This window comes from Rhopilema esculentum, unplaced genomic scaffold, assembly GCF_057945365.1.
Source record: "Rhopilema esculentum isolate cy_ngs unplaced genomic scaffold, ASM5794536v1 HiC_scaffold_29, whole genome shotgun sequence".
Classification (NCBI taxonomy): domain Eukaryota; kingdom Metazoa; phylum Cnidaria; class Scyphozoa; order Rhizostomeae; family Rhizostomatidae; genus Rhopilema; species Rhopilema esculentum.
The window spans coordinates 97,951-125,000 of NW_028300840.1; the positions used below are offsets into that span (position 1 = coordinate 97,951).

The window sequence follows — 27,050 nt, forward strand, 5'->3', positions numbered from 1 at the left end:
AATCTCCACCTGGCCTTGAAGCGTCCAAAGGCACATTCTATTTGGTTTCTTGCGAACCTGAGCATGGTATTGAATAAAACGTCTTCATTGCTTGCACAAGTTTGGTACTCTTTCATGCAGAAAGGGGTTAAGGGATAAGCTTTATCACCAATAAGATCGTCTGGGACTGCCTCGAATCCAGGAAGAACAGTGCTAAACTTCAGGGGAAGCTGAGCTCTGTAAAGTTTCACGTTGATATCTGAATTGGCAAAAACCTTGGCATCATGAACTGATCCAGGCCACTTGCACTCGACATTGACAAACTGGCCATTAGCATCACTAACTGCTTGGATGTTTAATGAGAAGAACTGTTTATAGTTGAAATAGTCTTGGGAGTTTCTTATAGGTCTCTTCATAGGAATATGGGTCCCATCTATGCACCCAAATGCCTGAATCATGCCAAATTTCAGTTCGAATTCTGAAACTTAATGTCACATATCTCTAGGCAAATGTAAATATTTTGGTCCTAAATTTATGCAAATTGCAGAACAAACACAATAAACTGTCTTTTAAACTGTGCATTGATGTATCCCAAAAGTGTTAGCAGTCATCCATAGAGAGCTTGTTTCTTTGAGGTAATTGAGATAAGGTGATTGCCAGCTTTTTGTCAGTTGTGAGACCTCGATAGTTTGGGCTGCCATTTCTAGGCCCAATAGAAGGTCTCAGTTCATCAGCCAGGCTCATGAACGAAATTCTTGACATACGAAAATTCTTCTTCCAGCAGTATTCTGGCACATCTTTACGGCCAATGGTCTGTACGGCCATTGGCAACCCAGGTCGATCATGGCCTACGAAGGACTCGACGCGCTTGAATATGTTGCATCTTTTTTTGGAGTTTGCTTTTCTTTGCACTGAATAATGCAGACATTGTAAGATTTCTTTTCATCTCCAGCATTTTGTACGTTATCACAAGGCCATGCAGTTGAAGAATTAGGTATATTAGCGGGAAAAATTGGCTAAATCACTGGCTAAATCTTATCCGTTTCGAAAACCAACATGCAATTAGGACAAATGCAAAGTATGCCAACTGGACTCGGGTGTTAACTGTAAGGTGTTGTCTACCGAATGAAATGCCAAGGGTGTACCAAACAAGAAAATAATGATTGGTGAAACGGCGAGAAGCATAGGAAAAAGAATAAACAAACATTTAACTAAATATGAGGCAGGCGACAAAACCTCAATTTTCCACAAGCACGTTGAAGAAAAACACCACAGCAAAATAAACAATTAAAATACTTGCGCCTTGTGGCAATGATGCAATGCTACACAAGTAACATAGGCTGTATTTATTAAAGAATTAAACTAGGAACTAAGCAGCAATGAAGAATGGTGTGATTCAAACAGTCTACGCAACAAAGAAATAAAATTTGATGCAGCAAATCAATGGAGCCGAAAAACAACGACCTTTAGTAGAATGCAAGAGTCTAACTCGATTCTTACTGAGGAGGCTGCCGAAGGGCAGCGAATATTCTAGAGAAAAATTTGTTTGATCATGTATGTGTTTTCTAATTATGGTTTATAAATGTACACAGTTATTATTTGTCATACAAAACTTGACCCAGAAAGCCAGTGAAGGAAAATAATCTGGTTTTCATCCCAGTGATTCAATAATTAATCAGCTTATCTCGATTATACACACATTAATTGATTGTGATGTTGTTAGATACCAGCATTTTATACAAAATGCTTCATTTTCTAGCAATAGTCTCACAAGAAATAATAATGATAAAACATAGTATGACACTGGATAGTAACTAGAAGATATTTTGAATTGTATTTAGTTTTCTTTTCACTATTTTCTTAGAAAAAGCATTTGCCTTTCAACCCTCTTGAAAAATTGTGCATGAGAGTCACCATGTTGCTGCTTTGATGTTCAGAAAAACCAGCATTGTTACTAAAACTTTTACTGTAGTTCGATGTAATGGCGAAGTTGTCACTATCATCTATGGTGAAGGATGGTTATGGATTCGATTCTCGAGAAGAACTTGAAGATGAAACGTTATCTATTGAAAGGTTGTTAGAAGTTATTACTCGTAACACGTTTTTGTTAAAAATACAACTACTAGAATATTTACGAGACGTCAAAATGATGTGTTTGACACCTCTTCCAAGTCCAAAATGGACTGATAAATATGAATCATTTATGACTGATTGTGAAAAGATTGAGGACAGTAAATTATTCGCATCTTTATATAATGTTCCACTTTTGGATGAATCTTTGACAAACTCACTAAGCAGTAATCTCACACAGTAAATAGTATGCGTTGCAAATAGAGATTATTCAAATATTGAAATATCTTTCTTCAACACCTGATCTAGAAAAAGAATATGGAGGCGGGTTTGCAGAAGATGACTGTATACAAATATTACACAATTTCAGTCAATAAAAACCTTCTTCATAACAACATTTTTACAAGATAATAAATGATAAAAGTTTCCCAATTGGGTTTTTTCTAAATACTGGTGACCATCAAAATGGTGGATTACATTGGCAAGCTTTATACTGTGATAGACTTGGAATGTCATATTTTTCGATTCTTACGAAAGAAAACCCAATAAATTATTTTTCCGAATTTCAACATCTTGTTAGAACACTATATTATTATTTCGTTTTATACGATTTTAACATTAGATCAGCTGTCAAACATATGACTGCGAGTACTTTGAAACAAGCTAGAGAGGATGCAAAAAGGTTTAAAACTAGTCAAACAATTAGATATTTTGATCCTCAAATTTAAGACGACAGCAGTAATGTTTGTGGGGAATATAGTACTTATTTTCTTTATAATATATCTTTAAAAGTTAGAGATCCAGCTGTCAATGCTTATACATTCTTTTTTTCTTTTTCAAGTCAAAAGAAGATCAACATGCCTGTCCTTTCAGCTACAGAAATCAATGGTATGAGTCATTCCATATCAAATCATCAGATTTTTCCAACTTTTGTAACCCACTTTCTCAAGTCTTGCTGATTTTTGTCACAAATGGAGATATGAGTATGATATAAAGCAATTCAAAATTTCATCTTAAAATGACAAACCGTTTAGGAAATATGGGTATTTGAAGTTGACTAGGTTTCAGTGTAAATAGTGAACCGTTACAGCTTAAAATTTCTGTGCAGTGAATGTTTAAATGGTAACTGTGTTATAAATTTCTGTCATAATCTGCTGAAATTTGGTGACTAGAGGTGATTAAAGCTGTAGAATTCAAATATGTGGTCAGAATCACTCTGCTTTGTGTGAAAATACATTTATCCTATGCTGAAAACCGTTTTTATATGCTGCGAAAACACCAAAAACCACTACATGCAAAGTGCTAAAAATGTTGATGTCTATGACCTCTTTTTGGATTAACTTGTACATATTTTGAATCTATATGAGTTGGGGAATCTAAAAATAGGTGATCTATCAATTGCCTTTGCACATTTTTTAAAATATTCAAATATGGAAAACATGTAATTTTTAGCGAATTGTCATTTTCATTGTTTGCATATGATTAATCAATGCACATCACATGACAATATTCACAGAACTTGTTTTCTGGGTCAAAGTTATTATGCTTTAAAAAGTTATTGAATACACAGATATTTGGTTTGATTTTAAACTACATAGTCTTTAATCAGAACCTTATCAAAGCTGACAGACTTAACAGCATACTATCGTTTGTATGTTGAAGTATAATCTCATGTTGAAGTACAAAGACTGGAATAATCCTCATATTAAACATACCATTGGGTTTTCATTCTTTTATAATTTATATCTTTCTTCAATTGCTTAGAAATTGGTTTAATATATGACACGAGGCAGGATTGCTCTTCTAACTTGGATTCCTTTAGATTTTATTTTAAGTTTCATTTATATTTCCACTTTTCTGGTGCTATTTTGTTATATTCAGGGCTTATATCATATATTCTGCCAATTTTAGATTTGCAAAGGTAATACTTTCAAAGGAAGTGTGGAAGGGTGTGTTTTGCTACCTTTTTTATCTGTCAGCCCCCTCTCCCCCTCCCCTACTTCTGACCTGCTATCAAATGTAATTTAAAACATTTGGGAAAAAACTGTACAGAACCTCTTCTATCGCTGTCACTATCGCTAGAACTTCCCCCGTTTTTTTCAATCTGCATCATTCTTGAGCTCTTTATTATTTGCCTTCAAATTCAATAATTTCCTTGTGTTCACACCCCCGCTTTGTTGAAGTATATTCGAATAGCCCTTGATGACACCTTAATTGGTTATTCAGGAAGCTGATAATCATCTGTTTCCTTGACACTATTGCTAAAGCACTGCTGCAGGAAGTTCTTAATGGGTTGTTTTTCCTGGTATGTCTTCACTGCTTGATGGAATTACTGAGACTCTGAATTGTCAACTTTAGTTTTCTGTGTCGTTTAAGAAGTTCAGACTTTTTTATCTGAGTTGACAATGGAAAAATGCGATTTTGGTATTCACTTGAAAGAAGAATGTCATAAAACACATTTTGTTCGGAAGAATGGAATGAAAATTATGTCTGAGCTAGATCCTGAGGTGTGTAGTGTTTTATTATATTGAGCTGGATTAAGGGGCGCAGATGAGGTGAAACATATTTGCTTTCATAATGAAGCTACAATCCTTGACAAAAGTCCTTGGAACACCCTGTGACCAATGAAAGATTTTGAAGAAATAAAGGTTTCCGGCTGTAAGATACAGATATATCCCCCCTCCCCCCAAAAACAATGTTGGCTGAAAAGACTATTACTTACCCTAGCTGATAAACTGACATTGGACGAATTTCAAGCTTTGAAACTGTTGTTATTCAACATTGTTTCAAGGGGGAGAGGGGGATGCTACTGAATTTATGCGAAATTTTAGCTTGGTGTACCAAGACTTTTGGCAAGGATTGTCTGAGCGCTTTTTTTTAAACCGTTAGTTGCATGAAAATCAATGTTATGGGGGTAGGGGTTCTTGGTAGCGCTGATTTCATTGGCGTCGAAAAAAATTTGATATTTAAAATGGAATTGGCCTAATTTAGCTATTTTTCGAATTTTAGAGATATTATGATTATTATTCACTTGTTTACTTGAATTCTTCAAATTCTGCTCTGTTTTTTTCGAAATTAGATATTGAAAATTCACCAGACTTGCAAGGGAAAAAACAAAAGATGAAAAACAGGAAAATTAAGTATTGCAATTGCTGTTCAAAGCACATGTACGTGTGAAAATGTCTCCAAGATAGAATTTTTGGAATGTCAATGGCGGAAACCTTCCTGTTTCTCACTGTGTCGGTGTTGTATAATTAAACGATAAGCTAAGAAATAAAAACGAAATTGACTATAGTATCAAAAGCAGTTGTTGAGTTGCTCTTTAACAAACATGGTGTTTCATAGCAAAATTAGCGACAGAGAGAGAGCGTTGGCTTGCTACTTGCGAAAGGGAAGGTCTTTGTCGTTTCGAAAAATAGCGGAACATTGCAAGATTTCTGTTTCAAGTGTGGTCCGTATTTGTAAGGAGGGGCCTTCAACTAAACAAGAGAATAAGAGGACAGGTAGACCACCACTGATGAGCAAAAGAGACAAGGCAAGGTTTCTTAGGACTTTCAAGAAGATGCGAGAAACAAATGGAAACGTCAGAGTGATGGATGTAGCAAAGGAATGCCAGATCACACATGTTAGCTACAGGACTTTGGTAAGAGCTCTGCATGATACTGGATATAGGTTTCTGAATCCTAGAAAGAAGGGTATACTGTCAGCTAAGGATAGGAGGAAGAGAGTATCATATGCCAGGGATGCTTTAAAGAAACATGACAGAAATTTTTGGACGGACGATGTTTTGATGTATCTGGACGGAGTTTCATTCCATCACAAACAAAATCCGTATAACGACGCTTTGTGCCCAAGGGGACGAGTGTGGAGAACAAAAAAAGAGGGCCTTGTGTTTACAAGTAAAGGATCGAAGAACTTGCCTGGAGGGCGTACACTACATTTGTTGGTTGGTGTTTCCTATTCGGCAGGGGTTGTTGTTGCGGAGGAGTACGAGAAGATGAACGCCCGGTGGTTCGCAAAATTTGTGCATGAGACATTGGACAGCACTCTCAGAGAATGTGCAGCGATGAAAAAGAAGGAAAAACTGTTATTCGTTATGGACAATGACCCCAGTCAAAGGAGCAAATTGGCAAGCGATGCTTTAGAAGAAGTGGGTGCTGAACTTGTTGAGATACCAGCAAGATCACCGGACTTGAATCCTATTGAAAATTTATTTAATATTATAAAATGTAATTTGCGACAGGAGGCGTTGAGAGGAAAAATCGTGAAAGAGGACTTTCAGACTTTTAAAGGAAGAGTTTTGCAGGCATTTAGTGACTTTGATGTAACTGTTATAGATAGAACTATTCGAAGCATGCATGATCGTTTGAGCACTCTAGCCATAAATGATGGATATAGAACTAAATACTAATTCAAAAAAACTTAAAAGTGTTTTTTTGTATGAAAGTTTCTAACTTATGTATCATAAAATTTGAACTGCAGCTTTGAAATTGCTTTTGTTCTCTATGGATTTGTTTCTCTGTAGTGTTTGGCAGCTCCTCCGTAAGCTGCGTGTTTGAAGATTATTTTAAAATACTCATACTAGCAGTTCATCTGAATTTATTGCTTATTGTTTATCAGCAAAAATTTTCAAAAAGCCCTTTATAACTGACTAATTAGTATTGTTGTTCAAAGTTCTGGATAACGTCCATTGCTTACGTAATAAAAAGTGATAGAGTTGAATTGGATTGGAAAAATGCTCTTGGCCACGGTTTACCATCACGGTTTACCATTTTAAAAAAGCTTATAAAAAATAACAGGTTGCAGGTATATTTCGGTAGTTTCCGCAAAGGAGGTACATTACAACGTACCACAAGGCTGATAAGTTTCTACGAAACTGGATTGATAAATTTTGAGATTTAGCCAAAAATGTTCACGGTTTACCATTTTTGAAAAAAATGAATCTTAACTGTTCCTGTTCTTAGATGGAAAATGGTAAACCGTGGTGATTTCTTTCAATTACACTCGAATAGGCAAACGCGAGAATGGTTTTTTTTTGTCTTTAGAATGTACATCATAGTGTACCACTTTTTTCGGGGAATTATTTTAAAACTGTCATATAAACAAGAAATTCAAGGGGGAAATGCAATGGTAAACCGTTGTCGTTTGGCTGCCCGAGTACCATTTCGCTTTGTACGGGGCAGCTTCTCTAGGAAGGAGCGTCTGGAAATCATTGTTATTCCAAGAGCATTTTTGCAAAACAATGGCCACATGGGGAGACTGTCTTCTGCTCTTCCAAAGAAAACTGATGCCTGAACGTAAATATGCGCCAGCGAACAGACATCATTTCTGTTTCACGATCATCCATTACCGAGCCTTTGATAAAGGAGATGGGGGCCTTGGCAGTAGCAAACACTGGAGTGTCCCTCGTGAACTCGATGTCCTTGCTGTAGTTGGTTTTGGGTGCAGCAAAATGTACCACATGGCCTTCAAGCAACAGCAGCATGTCAGCCCAAGGAAGTATAACGGGAGACCAACGAAAATCGTTGAGGAATATAACCTCCTTGTTCTCAACTCCAAGCCATGCATACGAGCAAGTAGCTGGGGACAGAAAGCTATCGTACACCACTCTAAGGGGGTCTAAGATGAAAGTCTTGCCACAGTTGGCGGGGCCAGTAATGTAAATATTACGGCCCTTGCCACGACCCATAACAAGCAGTTTGACAATGGCATTTGCAAACACAGACCTATCGATGCAATTTTTGTCAAGGATTTGGAGAGCACACTCGAGCCACTGGCCTTCACAGGTGCACCCAACGCTAAGCTGCTCCTTAAGGATGTCTATTCTAGACATAGAAGCCCTTTCTTGCTTCTCCTTGGCAGTCTCCAACTCCCATACGGTGTCCAGAAGATCATTCAGCTTTTTATCGCCTCTGTTCAGGACAAACTCGTACAACCTTCTGTCACCCTTTTCAAAACTGGACTTAGCCCGAACAAGAACATCTAAACGCGATCGCAGCTTATTTTCAACTATAATATTGGCGACATCAAAGTTTGAAAGACGCTTTGACTTCAGCTTCTTTTCCTTTGAAGGGTTTTTTGCAGCTTTTTTCCTTGTTGCCTTGCTCGTTTTTGGAGAAGAAACAGTTTCAGGGTGATTGCTGCTGGTAATGAAACTACTATCCTCCTTGACAACATAATTGAATGCTGTATGATAGCCTGTGTGACCAGAAAAATTAATGACAATACCATACTTTTGTTGGACATAATTTTTCACTTTTAGCCATCTCTGTAATTTGTCCAACAAAATGCACATGTGGAAATGGTAGCCGTTTACTTTGTGCTGCTCCATGCAACATGCCCATTGGGAAATTTTTGCTGTCGTTACTGCCTCAAAACATTTCACGATCATATCAGAGAATTTTTCTCTATCATAAACTTCAGTGTTAGCGCTACTGTATGTTATCAGATAAACTTTTCTTACGTCTCTGCCCCCAATTTTTTGAGGATCTGCGTTGCTACTGGAGTTAGCCATTTTGACTATCTGAAGACATATGTAATCATAATTAAAGAATTTCAACTTTTACTCCCTCAACCGTCAACCAAATTGGCCTCGGTTTCAAAAAGTGACCTCCCTTCTTTAGGTAGATGCAACAAATTTTCAGAATACAAATAATTTCTAATTTTGCTTTATTTTACGTATGAAACCAATATTTTTAGAGTAGATAGACAATTATGTTATGAAGTGGACTAGATATTGAAAAAAAAACACCACCACTGAAATCAGCGGCATGGAAAACCTCAGATTGGAACTAATTGCTTGATCTCAAATGCACTGCTTCAAAAATATTTGTCAGACAATCCTTGACAAAAGTCCTTGGAACACCCTGTGACCAATGAAAGATTTTGAAGAAATAAAGGTTTCCGGCTGTAAGATACAGATATATCCCCCCTCCCCCCAAAAACAATGTTGGCTGAAAAGACTATTACTTACCCTAGCTGATAAACTGACATTGGACGAATTTCAAGCTTTGAAACTGTTGTTATTCAACATTGTTTCAAGGGGGAGAGGGGGATGCTACTGAATTTATGCGAAATTTTAGCTTGGTGTACCAAGACTTTTGGCAAGGATTGTAAGTAGGGTTCTGCATTTGAAAGCCAACATACAAAGTGCTGCAACATATTCAATGTTCATACCAAGTTGGTGAAGGGTGGCCATAAAATATCACTATTGCTAGCAAGGCAACTTGCTGAGCATAATATTGAGTCAGTGCCTGGTTGGAAGTTGTGTAGAAAGTGTTTTGACAGAGCCACAGCAACACTGAAAGAAACTGGCCTTACGATAGAAGTTGATTCAAAGTCATTCGAGGATAAGGACATTGGTGAACTGGATAGCTCCTTTACTCAAGAACAAAATAGGGACGCTCTCAATGATAGTCTTATGGCTATAGGTGCATCCCCAGTAAAAACCCATGGCATGCCAAAACATAGACGCATATCATATGCGAAAAAGAAGATAGAGAAAACTCTAGGAACTATAAAGCAAAGTTTCGCATGTGCAATTGGTGTTGGGATGGAAAATCTATCTTCTGGAGAGTAGTGTATACTAGGGTTCCACCTGTTGCATATTAAACCTAGCGCTCCTGCGTAGGGTCTTGTATAAGACCACGTGGTAGGCTGCTCCGCAGAGGCAAAATTGTATAAAAGATCGTCCGTAAGGTTTTTTTTTTTAGTTTTTCTTGAGATGACTGAAAAGACGAACAACAAACTTGAGATGGCTGAAAAGACGAACGACAAACTTGAGTATCCTGATTTGTATTTTCCGACTGAAGGTCTTCAAAGGTACTGTAAGAGTAAAAGAAATATCTTCGAACTTTTTGACAGAAGAATTTCTCCTTTTTTAGATTGGAGATTACGTTTGTTCATAAATATGAGAGTTCGCGACAATGTGGAAGTTTTGATGCAGCGAGATGAACAAGGAGATACATTGTTGCATAAAGTTTGTGAATATTGGGACGAAGACAAAGAAGATTGGGGAACTTTGGAATATTTCTTTCAAATTTTTATAAGAAATAATGCGGATTTAAATGTGCAAAATAACGTTGGAGAAACTCCTGTAATGATTGCCATAAAGAAGGGGCAAATATTGCTAACTTCTTATCTTTTTCGCAAAGAGGTGGATTTGTCTATTTGCGATTACGACGGAAATAGTGTTTTGCACAAAGCTGTAATCTCTTTACATTTGCATGGTTTTTATGCTGTTGGCAATTGGTGCGATTTTTTGAGACGTTCTGAAAGTTCTTGTTCTAATGTTGATCCTCTGAAGAAAAACAACCAACATTTAACAGCGTTACAACTTGCAGTAAAAATGAAAGAAGATTTGGAGAAGAAATGTTCTCAAAAGGAAATTGAAGTTTCTAAAGCCGACAAAGATAACTTATATATTCTTAAAGATATGGTTATATATTTAAAAAATAATATTTCACAACTTTGATTTAATTTTTGTTGGACTGGTATTTAAGTTAAAATAACTTCAATTTTTTATTAATTGAGTATAAATTTGAAGTTTTAAAAAATTGAAGGTTAGTTGAAGTTTTATAAAAAAAAGTTGAAGTTTAAAATTATGGGTTCTTTTTTGAGTTTTTCTGAAAAGAAAGATGAAGACGAGTTCTCAATACAGTATTTTGAGGAAAAGCTTCAACATAAGGGAGAGTTGACAGAATTGTTAAAATTGGTTTCTGATAAAAAACTTTCACAATTGGATAAAATTATATATATGGTAAAAGATGATCCAACATGTTTAAATGAACGCGATAAGTATGGAAATACTGTTCTACATCGAATAATTCCAAATATTGAAGAAACGGATGTTTCTACTTGGATGGAACATAGATGGTTATTAAAACATCTTATAAAAAATGGAGCCGATATTGAAGCAGAAAATATAAATCACGAAACTCCTATAATGATTGCTGTTCGTAAAAGAAAATGCAAAGTAATTCAATTTTTGGTTGAATGTCGCTGCAATTTAAACAAGCAAAATTATCGAAAAGAGTCAGTTTTGCATCTGGCAGTATACGATGATTGTATAACTGTTGTTAGTTTACTTCATTCTTATGGCGATTCACTTTTGAATGAAAGTTTGAGAAATTTCGAAAATTTTACTGCTTTAGATTTGTTGCAAAAAAATGTTGAGTATATTGAAGATAGAGACAAAATGATCACAATTCTTACAACGCCTTCAAGTTTATATAAAGAAAAGTTACTTCAATAATAAAAAATGTAGTTACTAATCTACTTAGTTAAAATGTTCATATATAGTTGGTTTTACATAACTGTATTAATAAAAATGTCTTTGATTTTCTCAGCGTCAGTCATGGCAGTTTTTGACATGATTTCATCTATTGCGCACAATAGTGTTACTCTTATTGCATCGTGACAATCGAACAACGGGTCTTCATGTATGATACTTCTTTTTAATGAAGTGACATTGTTAACTGTGTGCATCATTTCTCTTATTGAACTGCCGTTTTGAATTTGTGTAGCTCTTCTCCGTTTGTATTCGGCAATCAAATCTGGGTTATTAGGGTTGGTAATGTAGTTAATATTAATAGTAGATCTAAGGTGTTTTAGTCGAGCAGCGTTGTTTTCGTATTTTGTTAGTTGATCCGTCAAAAGATATTTGCAAATGTTCAGAATGTCGAAAATAAAATGATCGATTAAGTATATTGAAAGTTGTTTCAAGTTGGTAAATATACCAAATTTCTGTCCAGTTAATTTCAGCATTAAAGGTTCGAGTCGATTAGTCAAATGTGGTAAAAAGGTAGCAAAAAGATGATCGTCAGAAGAAGGAGATAATGAAAAATCTTTTAGATTATCAATAGCTAAGCCAATTTGCTGTAAAGTCTCAAAAAAACGGTCATTTTGTCGAATGTTAAAAGGGAAGTTAGGTAAATCTCTACTCACAGTCGGAACATCGTCAGATAAATTGAAGTTAAAGATGTTCAGGGTTGGTCTTTCTTGTTGAGGTTCTGTATCAGGTTCTGAAATAGGTGGCGTTTGCGGCTCGAACGCTAGTGGAGTAGGTGGACTTCGTGCTGCGGGAAAGGATTTTCGGGCTGTTGGAGTAACTTTGGTTGGTTTTGGTGTAGATTCGTTGAAGTTTTCTACTTCTGTTGCTGATTCGTTTGCCGTGAGCGTTGTTTCAGTGTCTGTATCCATATCTGGAGCGACGAGTGGTCGAATTGATGGCATTAAAGGGAATGAAGGTTCTAGCAGCTCTTTTAGTCGATTGAACTCTTTTGATATTTCTGCATGATTTACAGTTACAGAACCTTCGCATTTCTTTTTGGGTGATGATTCGTCTTCCGACGTTGATGTTCTTTTATTTGAGCGTCTAAATGAAAAATTGAAGTTTAATAAAAAAAATTTGAAAAGTGTTTTTAAAAGATGTGTAAGTTAATTAAACTAAATGAACAGTTTAAAAAAGAGTAAAAAGAAAAGAAATATACTCACGATGTCAGTAGTCTTTTGGACAATAAAGATAACGGAATTAAATCTTCTTCGTCGTCCGTAAAGGCTGAATCGATAGCTTTTTTTACTTCGAATGCTTGATTGTTCGTTTTTGATGCTTCGTTCGTCATTTTTTTCGACTTCTTTCAAAATTACGATCGTTGGTGTGACAGTTTGTGAATTCGGGAGTTGGTTAAGTGGTTTTATAAATGATTGACATATTACGCAACGATGTTAAATGTGGAGCTTTACTATTGGCTAATATTTTAAATCTTAAAATGTCATTCATATGATTGGTTATTGAGAAGCGTCTATTGTTTAAAGTCAAATAAGAAAAAAACTTCAAATTTATAAAAAACTTCAAGTTTTTTATTTGAAGTTGTTCGAAGGAACTTCAAATTTTGGTTTTTGAAAAAACTTTAATTTTTAAATAAGGAATAACTTAGATTTTTTTTTTAGCTTTGAATATGAAAAAACTTCAATTTTTTTTGTTCAGTAATAATGACGTCTCTTTTTTAAAAATAGTTTGAAATTAGCATACAATACTTCGATCTAGCTATAAAAGCGAGAGCTTTTTTCAATTCAGTCAGAGCGTCTTGGGCCAGAGCAAAGGTTCATAAGAGATAAAGAGATTGGTTCATCATACAAGGTACTTTTACGAATATGGTTTTTTGTAAAATATGTTCGTTAGAATTTCCTGATAATAAGTCTTATGATATACATGTTAAAGAGAAGCACTTTTCTTGTGATTTATGTTCTAGTGTTTTAAAAACACAGAATACGTTGACGAAGCATAAGAGATTATACCATGAGAGGAATTTTCATTGTCGTTATTGTGACGAATCTTTTCCGACTGTTCGTTCTTTGACTTTACATCGAACAATTTATCACGAAAACAACGAGGAACATGTTTGTGATATTTGCGGTAAAGTTTTTCGTAAGATTGGTAGTTTAAGAAAGCACAAGACACAAGTTCATACTAATCCACTTCAATGCGATTTATGTCAGTGTGAATTTAGATCAAAATACAAACTTCGTAGCCATATAGCGAAGGAACATTCGGAGAATTGTTGTAATTTTTGCGGTTATGGTTTTTTGCGAAAGAAGGATTTGTTTCTTCATCAAGAAAGACATTGTAAACAATCTTTTAAATGCGAACATTGTCCGTTGGAGTTTAGTTCTTTGATGTTGTGTAACAAACACATGCTTAAAAATCACGGTCGTTTGGGATTCCAAATAGAAGCGGTTCCTACACAATGTTCTGTTCGAAAGTTCGTAAATAGATTAAAGTTTTTATATGAACCTTGGAGAGAAGACATAAATGCAATTCATGAGGAGCATTTTTTTTTAAATGCTGTAAATAAAGAAGTTAAATTAATGGAATTGTATGATACGAGTGGTGATTTATTGGGTGAAGGGAAGGCGTCTAGTTCTAAACATAACGAAGAAAAAGGGCAGGAAGATATATTAACGAACGCTGTCAAAAAGGTACGATCGGTATGGCGCGATATGGTAAAACAGGCTTATTTAGACAATGCATCGGAAATTATGTTACATTCTCATAAATCAGAAAACGGAGACATAATAAAAATAAATATTCCATATGTTGAAAACGTTCAGTTTAGGCAGTTTTTGGAAAATTCGATACATGATGTATATAACGCAGCCGTACATCAACTACCTTACAAAATGGGAATTGCGTTCGGTTTTATGCTTTTGGATACAGAAAAAACGACTGTAAGACATTGGTATGTTGATGAACATTTAACTAGAACACCGCAAAATAAAGATATTCTTCATCAAGTTCCGAATCTTTTCGTTATAAAAAACAAAAATGACGCAGATTCTGTTATCGAAGATTTATATAAACAAAACTATTTCGACTTGGTTCGGAGAATGTTTTATTCGTATCGAGTGCATATTTTACGAATAACAAATATGAAAATATCAATATTTAAAATGAACGACGACAAAATGGACGATTTGGGAGGTCGGAGTAGCGAAGACGAGAGTTCGGATGATGAAGATGATGACGAAGATTTCGAAGATGAAAGCGATATCGAAAAGAATGATTTTCTTTTATTAGAAGCTGAAGATGAGGATGATGGTGACGATTTAGACGAAAACGAAAGCGATTGTGATGTTCAAGAAAATGTTGAAAAATCAGATTTTAAAGATTCTGAAACAGAAAAGGATTTAACAAAAATACGTTCTTTTTTAAAAGCGGGATTAAGAACAAACAAAATATTTAAAGGATTAAAAAGGGACCTGCAAAGAAATGTTGGTGGAGTCGTAAATGATAATAAATGTTTTTTCAGGATGATAGCTGTTTCATTACTATTAGTTGATAAGAAAATAAAATTGGAGAATTTGATAATGCGGAAAGGCAAAAATACTCATATAAAAACGCTAATTGAAGATAAAACGGCTGAACTATTTAGGATGTATGCTGAAGTGTACAAGCTTACTCCAGAACAAATATTAACATAACAAATATTCCAAGGTGTATCTGTTAAAGTCATGCCTGCTATGGAGTTTTTGTTTAAGTGTAAGATCATGGTTTTTATTCCTAAGGTTTCGAAAGGTAGAGTGAAAATGGCTTTATTGTCAAAATCTTCGAACAGACTTATTTTCGAGAAGAAAATGAATATTAACTTGATTTTGTTTAATCAGCATTATTATTTGGTTATTAAGAAAAGACTTTTGATGGACAATATTAGTTGTCTGGTATGCGGACAGAATTTTACGTGGATGAAAAGTTTGTTACGACATAGAGCATATCTGAAAATCCGAGAGAATTGATAAATTTTTTCGTCGATGATCTGGAAGAATTGGTGAAATTAAATAAAGAAATGGAATTTTGTAGATATAGAGAAATTATTTTATATATAAAGAGATATTTTGCCGAAAGAAAGATACTTATTAAATTTACTACTGAGGAGCTAAATTATCTCCACAATGATGACTTTATAAGCGCGATTGACGATGAGGAGGAAGAAGGTGAGGGGAGTTTTTTTAACGGATTTGTAAGTGTGAGCTCTACTTTAAAAGAAAAAAATATGTCGGATGATGATTTGGTTACAATGTCGAAAGAAATGGAAATAATGGAAAAGATCGGTAAAGATCCAATGACGTTGATTGAATGTTATACACCGCAAATTCGCATGTTTAAAAGATTTTTGGATTATATATCTACACTTCCTGTTTTTGGGTTCAACAGTAGCGCGTATGATATTCCGTTAATAAAGAAGGAGTTAATACAAGTTTTAAAAGAAAAAGGATTAAATTTTAGCAACATTGAAGATATCAATAATCAAAAGACAAATGGGAAAGATTTATTCGTAATAAAAAAGCAGAACAAATATATAGAAATGAGCGTAAGAATCCAACACGGACGGTTCAAATTGTTAGATTTGATGCAATTTTTAGCGCCAGGATTTAGTTTACGAAATTTTATACAGTCTTTTGCTGCAGAATTTAAAATGGAAAAGTTTTTTTTCCCATACGAATACATGTCAAGTTATGATGTATTAAAAGAAACTTGTCTCCCTCCTTATGAATCGTTTTATAGCACGTTGAAACAGGGGAATGTGTTAGAGGAAGAGTATCTCACCTATTTGGAAAAAAATTACAAAGTTAAAAAAATGCTTCTAAATACAACTCCAGAAGAAGTTAGAAAAGTCGATGCAAATTTACCATTATCCGGACTTGAACAATACGAAATGATTAAAAAAAAATGGCGTGAATTGGGTTTTAAAACGTTGAAGGATTTATTGCGTTTTTACAATCTTATGGATGTTGTCCCGTTTGCTAAAGCTATCCAAAATTATGCAAAGGAATTGAGAGATAATCATGTGGACATGTTTGCGAACGGTATTTCGTTACCTGGTTTAGCGAAGAAGATTTTATCGCGTTATATGTACAAAGGCTCGATGTATTATTTAAATGACATGGAAATAATTAATATAGTAAAACAATTGGAAGTTGGCGGGCAGTCGATAATTTTTACAAGGGAGAATAGTAAAAAGCATCCGTATATTGTTGGATATGATTCGAATTCACTTTACTTGTGGTGCCTTGGCGAAGGACAGTTTGTCGGAAAACCGTCATTGTACCTTAATCCTGGTATTCCAAATTTTTTAATTCGAAAGAGTACCGATTTTACTTATAATTACACAAGTCACACATTCCAAAGTGATCTGTTGATGACAGAAAGGAAAAGGAAAGTTACTAGTTCGAAAGTACAAAGTCAAACAGAAGAAGACTATTTTGATTTTATACAGAAAGAGATTTACACCGAAAATATAATTCTCAGAAATCATAAAATCGTTTTTACTAAATATGAGCAAGAAATACTGAAAGAATTATATACTATAAATGATATTGGAATAGAACCTCCGAAATGTATTTATGTGGACGGTTATTTAAAGGGAGAAAGACGTGTTTTTGAGTTTCAAGGCTGCTATTATCACGCTTGCGAAAGATGTAATAAATACGACTATGTTACGTTCAATCGTTGGGATAAAGCAACAAAAAAAATGGTTGTTATGAATGCTGTACAAATTCGAAAAATAGACAAAATTAGAAAAACTTTTTTAGAAAAGTCTCGAAATTTGAAAGTAACTTTAATAATGGAGTGTAAAATACGAGATCATTATAGGAATAACGTGTGTGGATACAAAGATTTTGTAGACGAAAAGAGATCGTATGAAGATAAGATGAAATTTTATTCCGATACTGAAAGTGACTATGTACCAACTGAATATGTGAAGGATATGTTAGTCGCGGGACAAATCAACGGAATTGTTGTTTGTGATATTCATTGTCCGGAGCATTTGAAAAAGCACTTTGAGGATTTTGCACCGATCATCAAACACGCGAATATTAAATATGAAGACATTGGAGATTATATGAAAGATTTGGCAGATGAGTTAAAAATTTTGTTTAACATAGTTCTTTAGAATTGATGGAACATATTCCCCTTCAGCATTATTGCTTTAGTATACTGGATTAGGAGTGTTGGGTAACCACCTTTCTTCTATTTGATTTCTAAGTACTTAAGACTGAATTTCATCCTCACCGATGCAGTTTCCATTCCTTTCACAATAATTGTGAAGTATAAAACAACTGTGGGCACCATTTCCACCCTAATATCCACAATACGAGTTAGAAATCTCCACCTGGCCTTGAAGCGTCCAAAGGCACATTCTATTTGGTTTCTTGCGAACCTGAGCATGGTATTGAATAAAACGTCTTCATTGCTTGCACAAGTTTGGTACTCTTTCATGCAGAAAGGGGTTAAGGGATAAGCTTTATCACCAATAAGATCGTCTGGGACTGCCTCGAATCCAGGAAGAACAGTGCTAAACTTCAGGGGAAGCTGAGCTCTGTAAAGTTTCACGTTGATATCTGAATTGGCAAAAACCTTGGCATCATGAACTGATCCAGGCCACTTGCACTCGACATTGACAAACTGGCCATTAGCATCACTAACTGCTTGGATGTTTAATGAGAAGAACTGTTTATAGTTGAAATAGTCTTGGGAGTTTCTTATAGGTCTCTTCATAGGAATATGGGTCCCATCTATGCACCCAAATGCCTGAATCATGCCAAATTTCAGTTCGAATTCTGAAACTTAATGTCACATATCTCTAGGCAAATGTAAATATTTTGGTCCTAAATTTATGCAAATTGCAGAACAAACACAATAAACTGTCTTTTAAACTGTGCATTGATGTATCCCAAAAGTGTTAGCAGTCATCCATAGAGAGCTTGTTTCTTTGAGGTAATTGAGATAAGGTGATTGCCAGCTTTTTGTCAGTTGTGAGACCTCGATAGTTTGGGCTGCCATTTCTAGGCCCAATAGAAGGTCTCAGTTCATCAGCCAGGCTCATGAACGAAATTCTTGACATACGAAAATTCTTCTTCCAGCAGTATTCTGGCACATCTTTACGGCCAATGGTCTGTACGGCCATTGGCAACCCAGGTCGATCGTGGCCTACGAAGGACTCGACGCGCTTGAATATGTTGCATCTTTTTTTGGAGTTTGCTTTTCTTTGCACTGAATAATGCAGACATTGTAAGATTTCTTTTCATCTCCAGCATTTTGTACGTTATCACAAGGCCATGCAGTTGAAGAATTAGGTATATTAGCGGGAAAAATTGGCTAAATCACTGGCTAAATCTTATCCGTTTCGAAAACCAACATGCAATTAGGACAAATGCAAAGTATGCCAACTGGACTCGGGTGTTAACTGTAAGGTGTTGTCTACCGAATGAAATGCCAAGGGTGTACCAAACAAGAAAATAATGATTGGTGAAACGGCGAGAAGCATAGGAAAAAGAATAAACAAACATTTAACTAAATATGAGGCAGGCGACAAAACCTCAATTTTCCACAAGCACGTTGAAGAAAAACACCACAGCAAAATAAACAATTAAAATACTTGCGCCTTGTGGCAATGATGCAATGCTACACAAGTAACATAGGCTGTATTTATTAAAGAATTAAACTAGGAACTAAGCAGCAATGAAGAATGGTGTAATTCAAACAGTCTACGCAACAAAGAAATAAAATTTGAAGCAGCAAATCAATGGAGCCGAAAAACAACGACCTTTAGTAGAATGCAAGAGTCTAACTCGATTCTTACTGAGGAGGCTGCCGAAGGGCAGCGAATATTCTAGAGAAAAATTTGTTTGATCATGTATGTGTTTTCTAATTATGGTTTATAAATGTACACAGTTATTATTTGTCATACAAAACTTGACCCAGAAAGCCAGTGAAGGAAAATAATCTGGTTTTCATCCCAGTGATTCAATAATTAATCAGCTTATCTCGATTATACACACATTAATTGATTGTGATGTTGTTAGATACCAGCATTTTATACAAAATGCTTCATTTTCTAGCAATAGTCTCACAAGAAATAATAATGATAAAACATAGTATGACACTGGATAGTAACTAGAAGATATTTTGAATTGTATTTAGTTTTCTTTTCACTATTTTCTTAGAAAAAGCATTTGCCTTTCAACCCTCTTGAAAAATTGTGCATGAGAGTCACCATGTTGCTGCTTTGATGTTCAGAAAAACCAGCATTGTTACTAAAACTTTTACTGTAGTTCGATGTAATGGCGAAGTTGTCACTATCATCTATGGTGAAGGATGGTTATGGATTCGATTCTCGAGAAGAACTTGAAGATGAAACGTTATCTATTGAAAGGTTGTTAGAAGTTATTACTCGTAACACGTTTTTGTTAAAAATACAACTACTAGAATATTTACGAGACGTCAAAATGATGTGTTTGACACCTCTTCCAAGTCCAAAATGGACTGATAAATATGAATCATTTATGACTGATTGTGAAAAGATTGAGGACAGTAAATTATTCGCATCTTTATATAATGTTCCACTTTTGGATGAATCTTTGACAAACTCACTAAGCAGTAATCTCACACAGTAAATAGTATGCGTTGCAAATAGAGATTATTCAAATATTGAAATATCTTTCTTCAACACCTGATCTAGAAAAAGAATATGGAGGCGGGTTTGCAGAAGATGACTGTATACAAATATTACACAATTTCAGTCAATAAAAACCTTCTTCATAACAACATTTTTACAAGATAATAAATGATAAAAGTTTCCCAATTGGGTTTTTTCTAAATACTGGTGACCATCAAAATGGTGGATTACATTGGCAAGCTTTATACTGTGATAGACTTGGAATGTCATATTTTTCGATTCTTACGAAAGAAAACCCAATAAATTATTTTTCCGAATTTCAACATCTTGTTAGAACACTATATTATTATTTCGTTTTATACGATTTTAACATTAGATCAGCTGTCAAACATATGACTGCGAGTACTTTGAAACAAGCTAGAGAGGATGCAAAAAGGTTTAAAACTAGTCAAACAATTAGATATTTTGATCCTCAAATTTAAGACGACAGCAGTAATGTTTGTGGGGAATATAGTACTTATTTTCTTTATAATATATCTTTAAAAGTTAGAGATCCAGCTGTCAATGCTTATACATTCTTTTTTTCTTTTTCAAGTCAAAAGAAGATCAACATGCCTGTCCTTTCAGCTACAGAAATCAATGGTATGAGTCATTCCATATCAAATCATCAGATTTTTCCAACTTTTGTAACCCACTTTCTCAAGTCTTGCTGATTTTTGTCACAAATGGAGATATGAGTATGATATAAAGCAATTCAAAATTTCATCTTAAAATGACAAACCGTTTAGGAAATATGGGTATTTGAAGTTGACTAGGTTTCAGTGTAAATAGTGAACCGTTACAGCTTAAAATTTCTGTGCAGTGAATGTTTAAATGGTAACTGTGTTATAAATTTCTGTCATAATCTGCTGAAATTTGGTGACTAGAGGTGATTAAAGCTGTAGAATTCAAATATGTGGTCAGAATCACTCTGCTTTGTGTGAAAATACATTTATCCTATGCTGAAAACCGTTTTTATATGCTGCGAAAACACCAAAAACCACTACATGCAAAGTGCTAAAAATGTTGATGTCTATGACCTCTTTTTGGATTAACTTGTACATATTTTGAATCTATATGAGTTGGGGAATCTAAAAATAGGTGATCTATCAATTGCCTTTGCACATTTTTTAAAATATTCAAATATGGAAAACATGTAATTTTTAGCGAATTGTCATTTTCATTGTTTGCATATGATTAATCAATGCACATCACATGACAATATTCACAGAACTTGTTTTCTGGGTCAAAGTTATTATGCTTTAAAAAGTTATTGAATACACAGATATTTGGTTTGATTTTAAACTACAAAGTCTTTAATCAGAACCTTATCAAAGCTGACAGACTTAACAGCATACTATCGTTTGTATGTTGAAGTATAATCTCATGTTGAAGTACAAAGACTGGAATAATCCTCATATTAAACATACCATTGGGTTTTCATTCTTTTATAATTTATATCTTTCTTCAATTGCTTAGAAATTGGTTTAATATATGACACGAGGCAGGATTGCTCTTCTAACTTGGATTCCTTTAGATTTTATTTTAAGTTTCATTTATATTTCCACTTTTCTGGTGCTATTTTGTTATATTCAGGGCTTATATCATATATTCTGCCAATTTTAGATTTGCAAAGGTAATACTTTCAAAGGAAGTGTGGAAGGGTGTGTTTTGCTACCTTTTTTATCTGTCAGCCCCCTCTCCCCCTCCCCTACTTCTGACCTGCTATCAAATGTAATTTAAAACATTTGGGAAAAAACTGTACAGAACCTCTTCTATCGCTGTCACTATCGCTAGAACTTCCCCCGTTTTTTTCAATCTGCATCATTCTTGAGCTCTTTATTATTTGCCTTCAAATTCAATAATTTCCTTGTGTTCACACCCCCGCTTTGTTGAAGTATATTCGAATAGCCCTTGATGACACCTTAATTTGTTATTCAGGAAGCTGATAATCATCTGTTTCCTTGACACTATTGCTAAAGCACTGCTGCAGGAAGTTCTTAATGGGTTGTTTTTCCTGGTATGTCTTCACTGCTTGATGGAATTACTGAGACTCTGAATTGTCAACTTTAGTTTTCTGTGTCGTTTAAGAAGTTCAGACTTTTTTATCTGAGTTGACAATGGAAAAATGCGATTTTGGTATTCACTTGAAAGAAGAATGTCATAAAACACATTTTGTTCGGAAGAATGGAATGAAAATTATGTCTGAGTTAGATCCTGAGGTGTGTAGTGTTTTATTATATTGAGCTGGATTAAGGGGCGCAGATGAGGTGAAACATATTTGCTTTCATAATGAAGCTAAGTAGGGTTCTGCATTTGAAAGCCAACATACAAAGTGCTGCAACATATTCAATGTTCATACCAAGTTGGTGAAGGGTGGCCATAAAATATCACTATTGCTAGCAAGGCAACTTGCTGAGCATAATATTGAGTCAGTGCCTGGTTGGAAGTTGTGTAGAAAGTGTTTTGACAGAGCCACAGCAACACTGAAAGAAACTGGCCTTACGATAGAAGTTGATTCAAAGTCATTCGAGGATAAGGACATTGGTGAACTGGATAGCTCCTTTACTCAAGAACAAAATAGGGACGCTCTCAATGATAGTCTTATGGCTATAGGTGCATCCCCAGTAAAAACCCATGGCATGCCAAAACATAGACGCATATCATATGCGAAAAAGAAGATAGAGAAAACTCTAGGAACTATAAAGCAAAGTTTCGCATGTGCAATTGGTGTTGGGATGGAAAATCTATCTTCTGGAGAGTAGTGTATACTAGGGTTCCACCTGTTGCATATTAAACCTAGCGCTCCTGCGTAGGGTCTTGTATAAGACCACGTGGTAGGCTGCTCCGCAGAGTCAAAATTGTATAAAAGATCGTCCGTAAGGTTTTTTTTTTAGTTTTTCTTGAGATGACTGAAAAGACGAACAACAAACTTGAGATGGCTGAAAAGACGAACGACAAACTTGAGTATCCTGATTTGTATTTTCCGACTGAAGGTCTTCAAAGGTACTGTAAGAGTAAAAGAAATATCTTCGAACTTTTTGACAGAAGAATTTCTCCTTTTTTAGATTGGAGATTACGTTTGTTCATAAATATGAGAGTTCGCGACAATGTGGAAGTTTTGATGCAGCGAGATGAACAAGGAGATACATTGTTGCATAAAGTTTGTGAATATTGGGACGAAGACAAAGAAGATTGGGGAACTTTGGAATATTTCTTTCAAATTTTTATAAGAAATAATGCGGATTTAAATGTGCAAAATAACGTTGGAGAAACTCCTGTAATGATTGCCATAAAGAAGGGGCAAATATTGCTAACTTCTTATCTTTTTCGCAAAGAGGTGGATTTGTCTATTTGTGATTACGACGGAAATAGTGTTTTGCACAAAGCTGTAATCTCTTTACATTTGCATGGTTTTTATGCTGTTGGCAATTGGTGCGATTTTTTGAGACGTTCTGAAAGTTCTTGTTCTAATGTTGATCCTCTGAAGAAAAACAACCAACATTTAACAGCGTTACAACTTGCAGTAAAAATGAAAGAAGATTTGGAGAAGAAATGTTCTCAAAAGGAAATTGAAGTTTCTAAAGCCGACAAAGATAACTTATATATTCTTAAAGATATGGTTATATATTTAAAAAATAATATTTCACAACTTTGATTTAATTTTTGTTGGACTGGTATTTAAGTTAAAATAACTTCAATTTTTTATTAATTGAGTATAAATTTGAAGTTTTAAAAAATTGAAGGTTAGTTGAAGTTTTATAAAAAAAAGTTGAAGTTTAAAATTATGGGTTCTTTTTTGAGTTTTTCTGAAAAGAAAGATGAAGACGAGTTCTCAATACAGTATTTTGAGGAAAAGCTTCAACATAAGGGAGAGTTGACAGAATTGTTAAAATTGGTTTCTGATAAAAAACTTTCACAATTGGATAAAATTATATATATGGTAAAAGATGATCCAACATGTTTAAATGAACGCGATAAGTATGGAAATACTGTTCTACATCGAATAATTCCAAATATTGAAGAAACGGATGTTTCTACTTGGATGGAACATAGGTGGTTATTAAAACATCTTATAAAAAATGGAGCCGATATTGAAGCAGAAAATATAAATCACGAAACTCCTATAATGATTGCTGTTCGTAAAAGAAAATGCAAAGTAATTCAATTTTTGGTTGAATGTGGCTGCAATTTAAACAAGCAAAATTATCGAAAAGAGTCAGTTTTGCATCTGGCAGTATACGATGATTGTATAACTGTTGTTAGTTTACTTCATTCTTATGGCGATTCACTTTTGAATGAAAGTTTGAGAAATTTCGAAAATTTTACTGCTTTAGATTTGTTGCAAAAAAATGTTGAGTATATTGAAGATAGAGACAAAATGATCACAATTCTTACAACGCCTTCAAGTTTATATAAAGAAAAGTTACTTCAATAATAAAAAATGTAGTTACTAATCTACTTAGTTAAAATGTTCATATATAGTTGGTTTTACATAACTGTATTAATAAAAATGTCTTTGATTTTCTCAGCGTCAGTCATGGCAGTTTTTGACATGATTTCATCTATTGCGCACAATAGTGTTACTCTTATTGCATCGTGACAATCGAACAACGGGTCTTCATGTATGATACTTCTTTTTAATGAAGTGACATTGTTAACTGTGTGCATCATTTCTCTTATTGAACTGCCGTTTTGAATTTGTGTAGCTCTTCTCCGTTTGTATTCGGCAATCAAATCTGGGTTATTAGGGTTGGTAATGTAGTTAATATTAATAGTAGATCTAAGGTGTTTTAGTCGAGCAGCGTTGTTTTCGTATTTTGTTAGTTGATCCGTCAAAAGATATTTGCAAATGTTCAGAATGTCGAAAATAAAATGATCGATTAAGTATATTGAAAGTTGTTTCAAGTTGGTAAATATACCAAATTTCTGTCCAGTTAATTTCAGCATTAAAGGTTCGAGTCGATTAGTCAAATGTGGTAAAAAGGTAGCAAAAAGATGATCGTCAGAAGAAGGAGATAATGAAAATCTTTTAGATTATCAATAGCTAAGCCAATTTGCTGTAAAGTCTCAAAAAAACGGTCATTTTGTCGAATGTTAAAAGGGAAGTTAGGTAAATCTCTACTCACAGTCGGAACATCGTCAGATAAATTGAAGTTAAAGATGTTCAGGGTTGGTCTTTCTTGTTGAGGTTCTGTATCAGGTTCTGAAATAGGTGGCGTTTGCGGCTCGAACGCTAGTGGAGTAGGTGGACTTCGTGCTGCGGGAAAGGATTTTCGGGCTGTTGGAGTAACTTTGGTTGGTTTTGGTGTAGATTCGTTGAAGTTTTCTACTTCTGTTGCTGATTCGTTTGCCGTGAGCGTTGTTTCAGTGTCTGTATCCATATCTGGAGCGACGAGTGGTCGAATTGATGGCATTAAAGGGAATGAAGGTTCTAGCAGCTCTTTTAGTCGATTGAACTCTTTTGATATTTCTGCATGATTTACAGTTACAGAACCTTCGCATTTCTTTTTGGGTGATGATTCGTCTTCCGACGTTGATGTTCTTTTATTTGAGCGTCTAAATGAAAAATTGAAGTTTAATAAAAAAAATTTGAAAAGTGTTTTTAAAAGATGTGTAAGTTAATTAAACTAAATGAACAGTTTAAAAAAGAGTAAAAAGAAAAGAAATATACTCACGATGTCAGTAGTCTTTTGGACAATAAAGATAACGGAATTAAATCTTCTTCGTCGTCCGTAAAGGCTGAATCGATAGCTTTTTTTACTTCGAATGCTTGATTGTTCGTTTTTGATGCTTCGTTCGTCATTTTTTTCGACTTCTTTCAAAATTACGATCGTTGGTGTGACAGTTTGTGAATTCGGGAGTTGGTTAAGTGGTTTTATAAATGATTGACATATTACGCAACGATGTTAAATGTGGAGCTTTACTATTGGCTAATATTTTAAATCTTAAAATGTCATTCATATGATTGGTTATTGAGAAGCGTCTATTGTTTAAAGTCAAATAAGAAAAAAACTTCAAATTTATAAAAAACTTCAAGTTTTTTATTTGAAGTTGTTCGAAGGAACTTCAAATTTTGGTTTTTGAAAAAACTTTAATTTTTAAATAAGGAATAACTTAGATTTTTTTTTTAGCTTTGAATATGAAAAAACTTCAATTTTTTTTGTTCAGTAATAATGACGTCTCTTTTTTAAAAATAGTTTGAAATTAGCATACAATACTTCGATCTAGCTATAAAAGCGAGAGCTTTTTTCAATTCAGTCAGAGCGTCTTGGGCCAGAGCAAAGGTTCATAAGAGATAAAGAGATTGGTTCATCATACAAGGTACTTTTACGAATATGGTTTTTTGTAAAATATGTTCGTTAGAATTTCCTGATAATAAGTCTTATGATATACATGTTAAAGAGAAGCACTTTTCTTGTGATTTATGTTCTAGTGTTTTAAAAACACAGAATACGTTGACGAAGCATAAGAGATTATACCATGAGAGGAATTTTCATTGTCGTTATTGTGACGAATCTTTTCCGACTGTTCGTTCTTTGACTTTACATCGAACAATTTATCACGAAAACAACGAGGAACATGTTTGTGATATTTGTGGTAAAGTTTTTCGTAAGATTGGTAGTTTAAGAAAGCACAAGACACAAGTTCATACTAATCCACTTCAATGCGATTTATGTCAGTGTGAATTTAGATCAAAATACAAACTTCGTAGCCATATAGCGAAGGAACATTCGGAGAATTGTTGTAATTTTTGCGGTTATGGTTTTTTGCGAAAGAAGGATTTGTTTCTTCATCAAGAAAGACATTGTAAACAATCTTTTAAATGCGAACATTGTCCGTTGGAGTTTAGTTCTTTGATGTTGTGTAACAAACACATGCTTAAAAATCACGGTCGTTTGGGATTCCAAATAGAAGCGGTTCCTACACAATGTTCTGTTCGAAAGTTCGTAAATAGATTAAAGTTTTTATATGAACCTTGGAGAGAAGACATAAATGCAATTC

The 27,050-nt window shown here is 34.5% G+C and overlaps 4 protein-coding genes across 11 annotated transcripts; 1 reads left to right on the forward strand and 3 right to left on the reverse strand.

The window, feature by feature from the left end:
- Positions 1–849: 849 nt before the first annotated feature.
- LOC135694290 (uncharacterized) lies at positions 850–26,517 on the forward strand. Of its 7 annotated transcripts, none has more exons than XM_089115395.1 (6): positions 850–2,052; positions 2,891–2,937; positions 13,127–13,189; positions 19,663–19,763; positions 20,602–20,648; positions 23,114–23,703. In XM_089115395.1, exons 1-6 carry the CDS (start codon positions 1,995–1,997, stop codon positions 23,701–23,703), a joined length of 906 nt encoding a protein of 301 aa, XP_088971521.1. In that variant the 5' UTR covers positions 850–1,994. The 7 variants fall into 7 exon arrangements, 6 of the variants coding, with proteins under 6 accessions (XP_088971521.1, XP_088971523.1, XP_088971524.1 ...); XM_089115399.1 differs by lacking the exon at positions 23,114–23,703 and adding an exon at positions 26,307–26,517 and having other exon boundaries at positions 1,915–2,052; XM_089115400.1 differs by lacking the exon at positions 23,114–23,703 and adding an exon at positions 21,987–22,224 and having other exon boundaries at positions 1,915–2,052.
- LOC148957411 (uncharacterized) lies at positions 5,754–9,044 on the reverse strand. The gene has a single exon (XM_089115401.1). The coding sequence runs from the start codon at positions 8,561–8,563 to the stop codon at positions 7,265–7,267; it is 1,299 nt and encodes a 432-aa protein (XP_088971527.1). The 5' UTR covers positions 8,564–9,044; the 3' UTR covers positions 5,754–7,264.
- On the reverse strand, positions 10,428–13,130 carry LOC135684097 (uncharacterized). The gene is made up of 2 exons (XM_065199501.2): positions 12,544–13,130; positions 10,428–12,424 (listed from the first exon to the last, which is right to left on the reverse strand). The coding sequence occupies exons 1-2, from the start codon at positions 12,669–12,671 to the stop codon at positions 11,356–11,358; spliced, it is 1,197 nt and encodes a 398-aa protein (XP_065055573.2). The 5' UTR covers positions 12,672–13,130; the 3' UTR covers positions 10,428–11,355.
- LOC148957412 (uncharacterized) lies at positions 23,609–25,855 on the reverse strand. Of its 2 annotated transcripts, XM_089115407.1 has the most exons (3): positions 25,724–25,855; positions 25,175–25,604; positions 23,609–24,784 (listed from the first exon to the last, which is right to left on the reverse strand). In XM_089115407.1, the coding sequence occupies exons 1-3, from the start codon at positions 25,849–25,851 to the stop codon at positions 24,779–24,781; spliced, it is 564 nt and encodes a 187-aa protein (XP_088971533.1). In that variant the 5' UTR covers positions 25,852–25,855; the 3' UTR covers positions 23,609–24,778. The 2 variants fall into 2 exon arrangements, with proteins under 2 accessions (XP_088971533.1, XP_088971532.1); XM_089115406.1 differs by having other exon boundaries at positions 23,609–25,604.
- Positions 26,518–27,050: the final 533 nt, after the last annotated feature.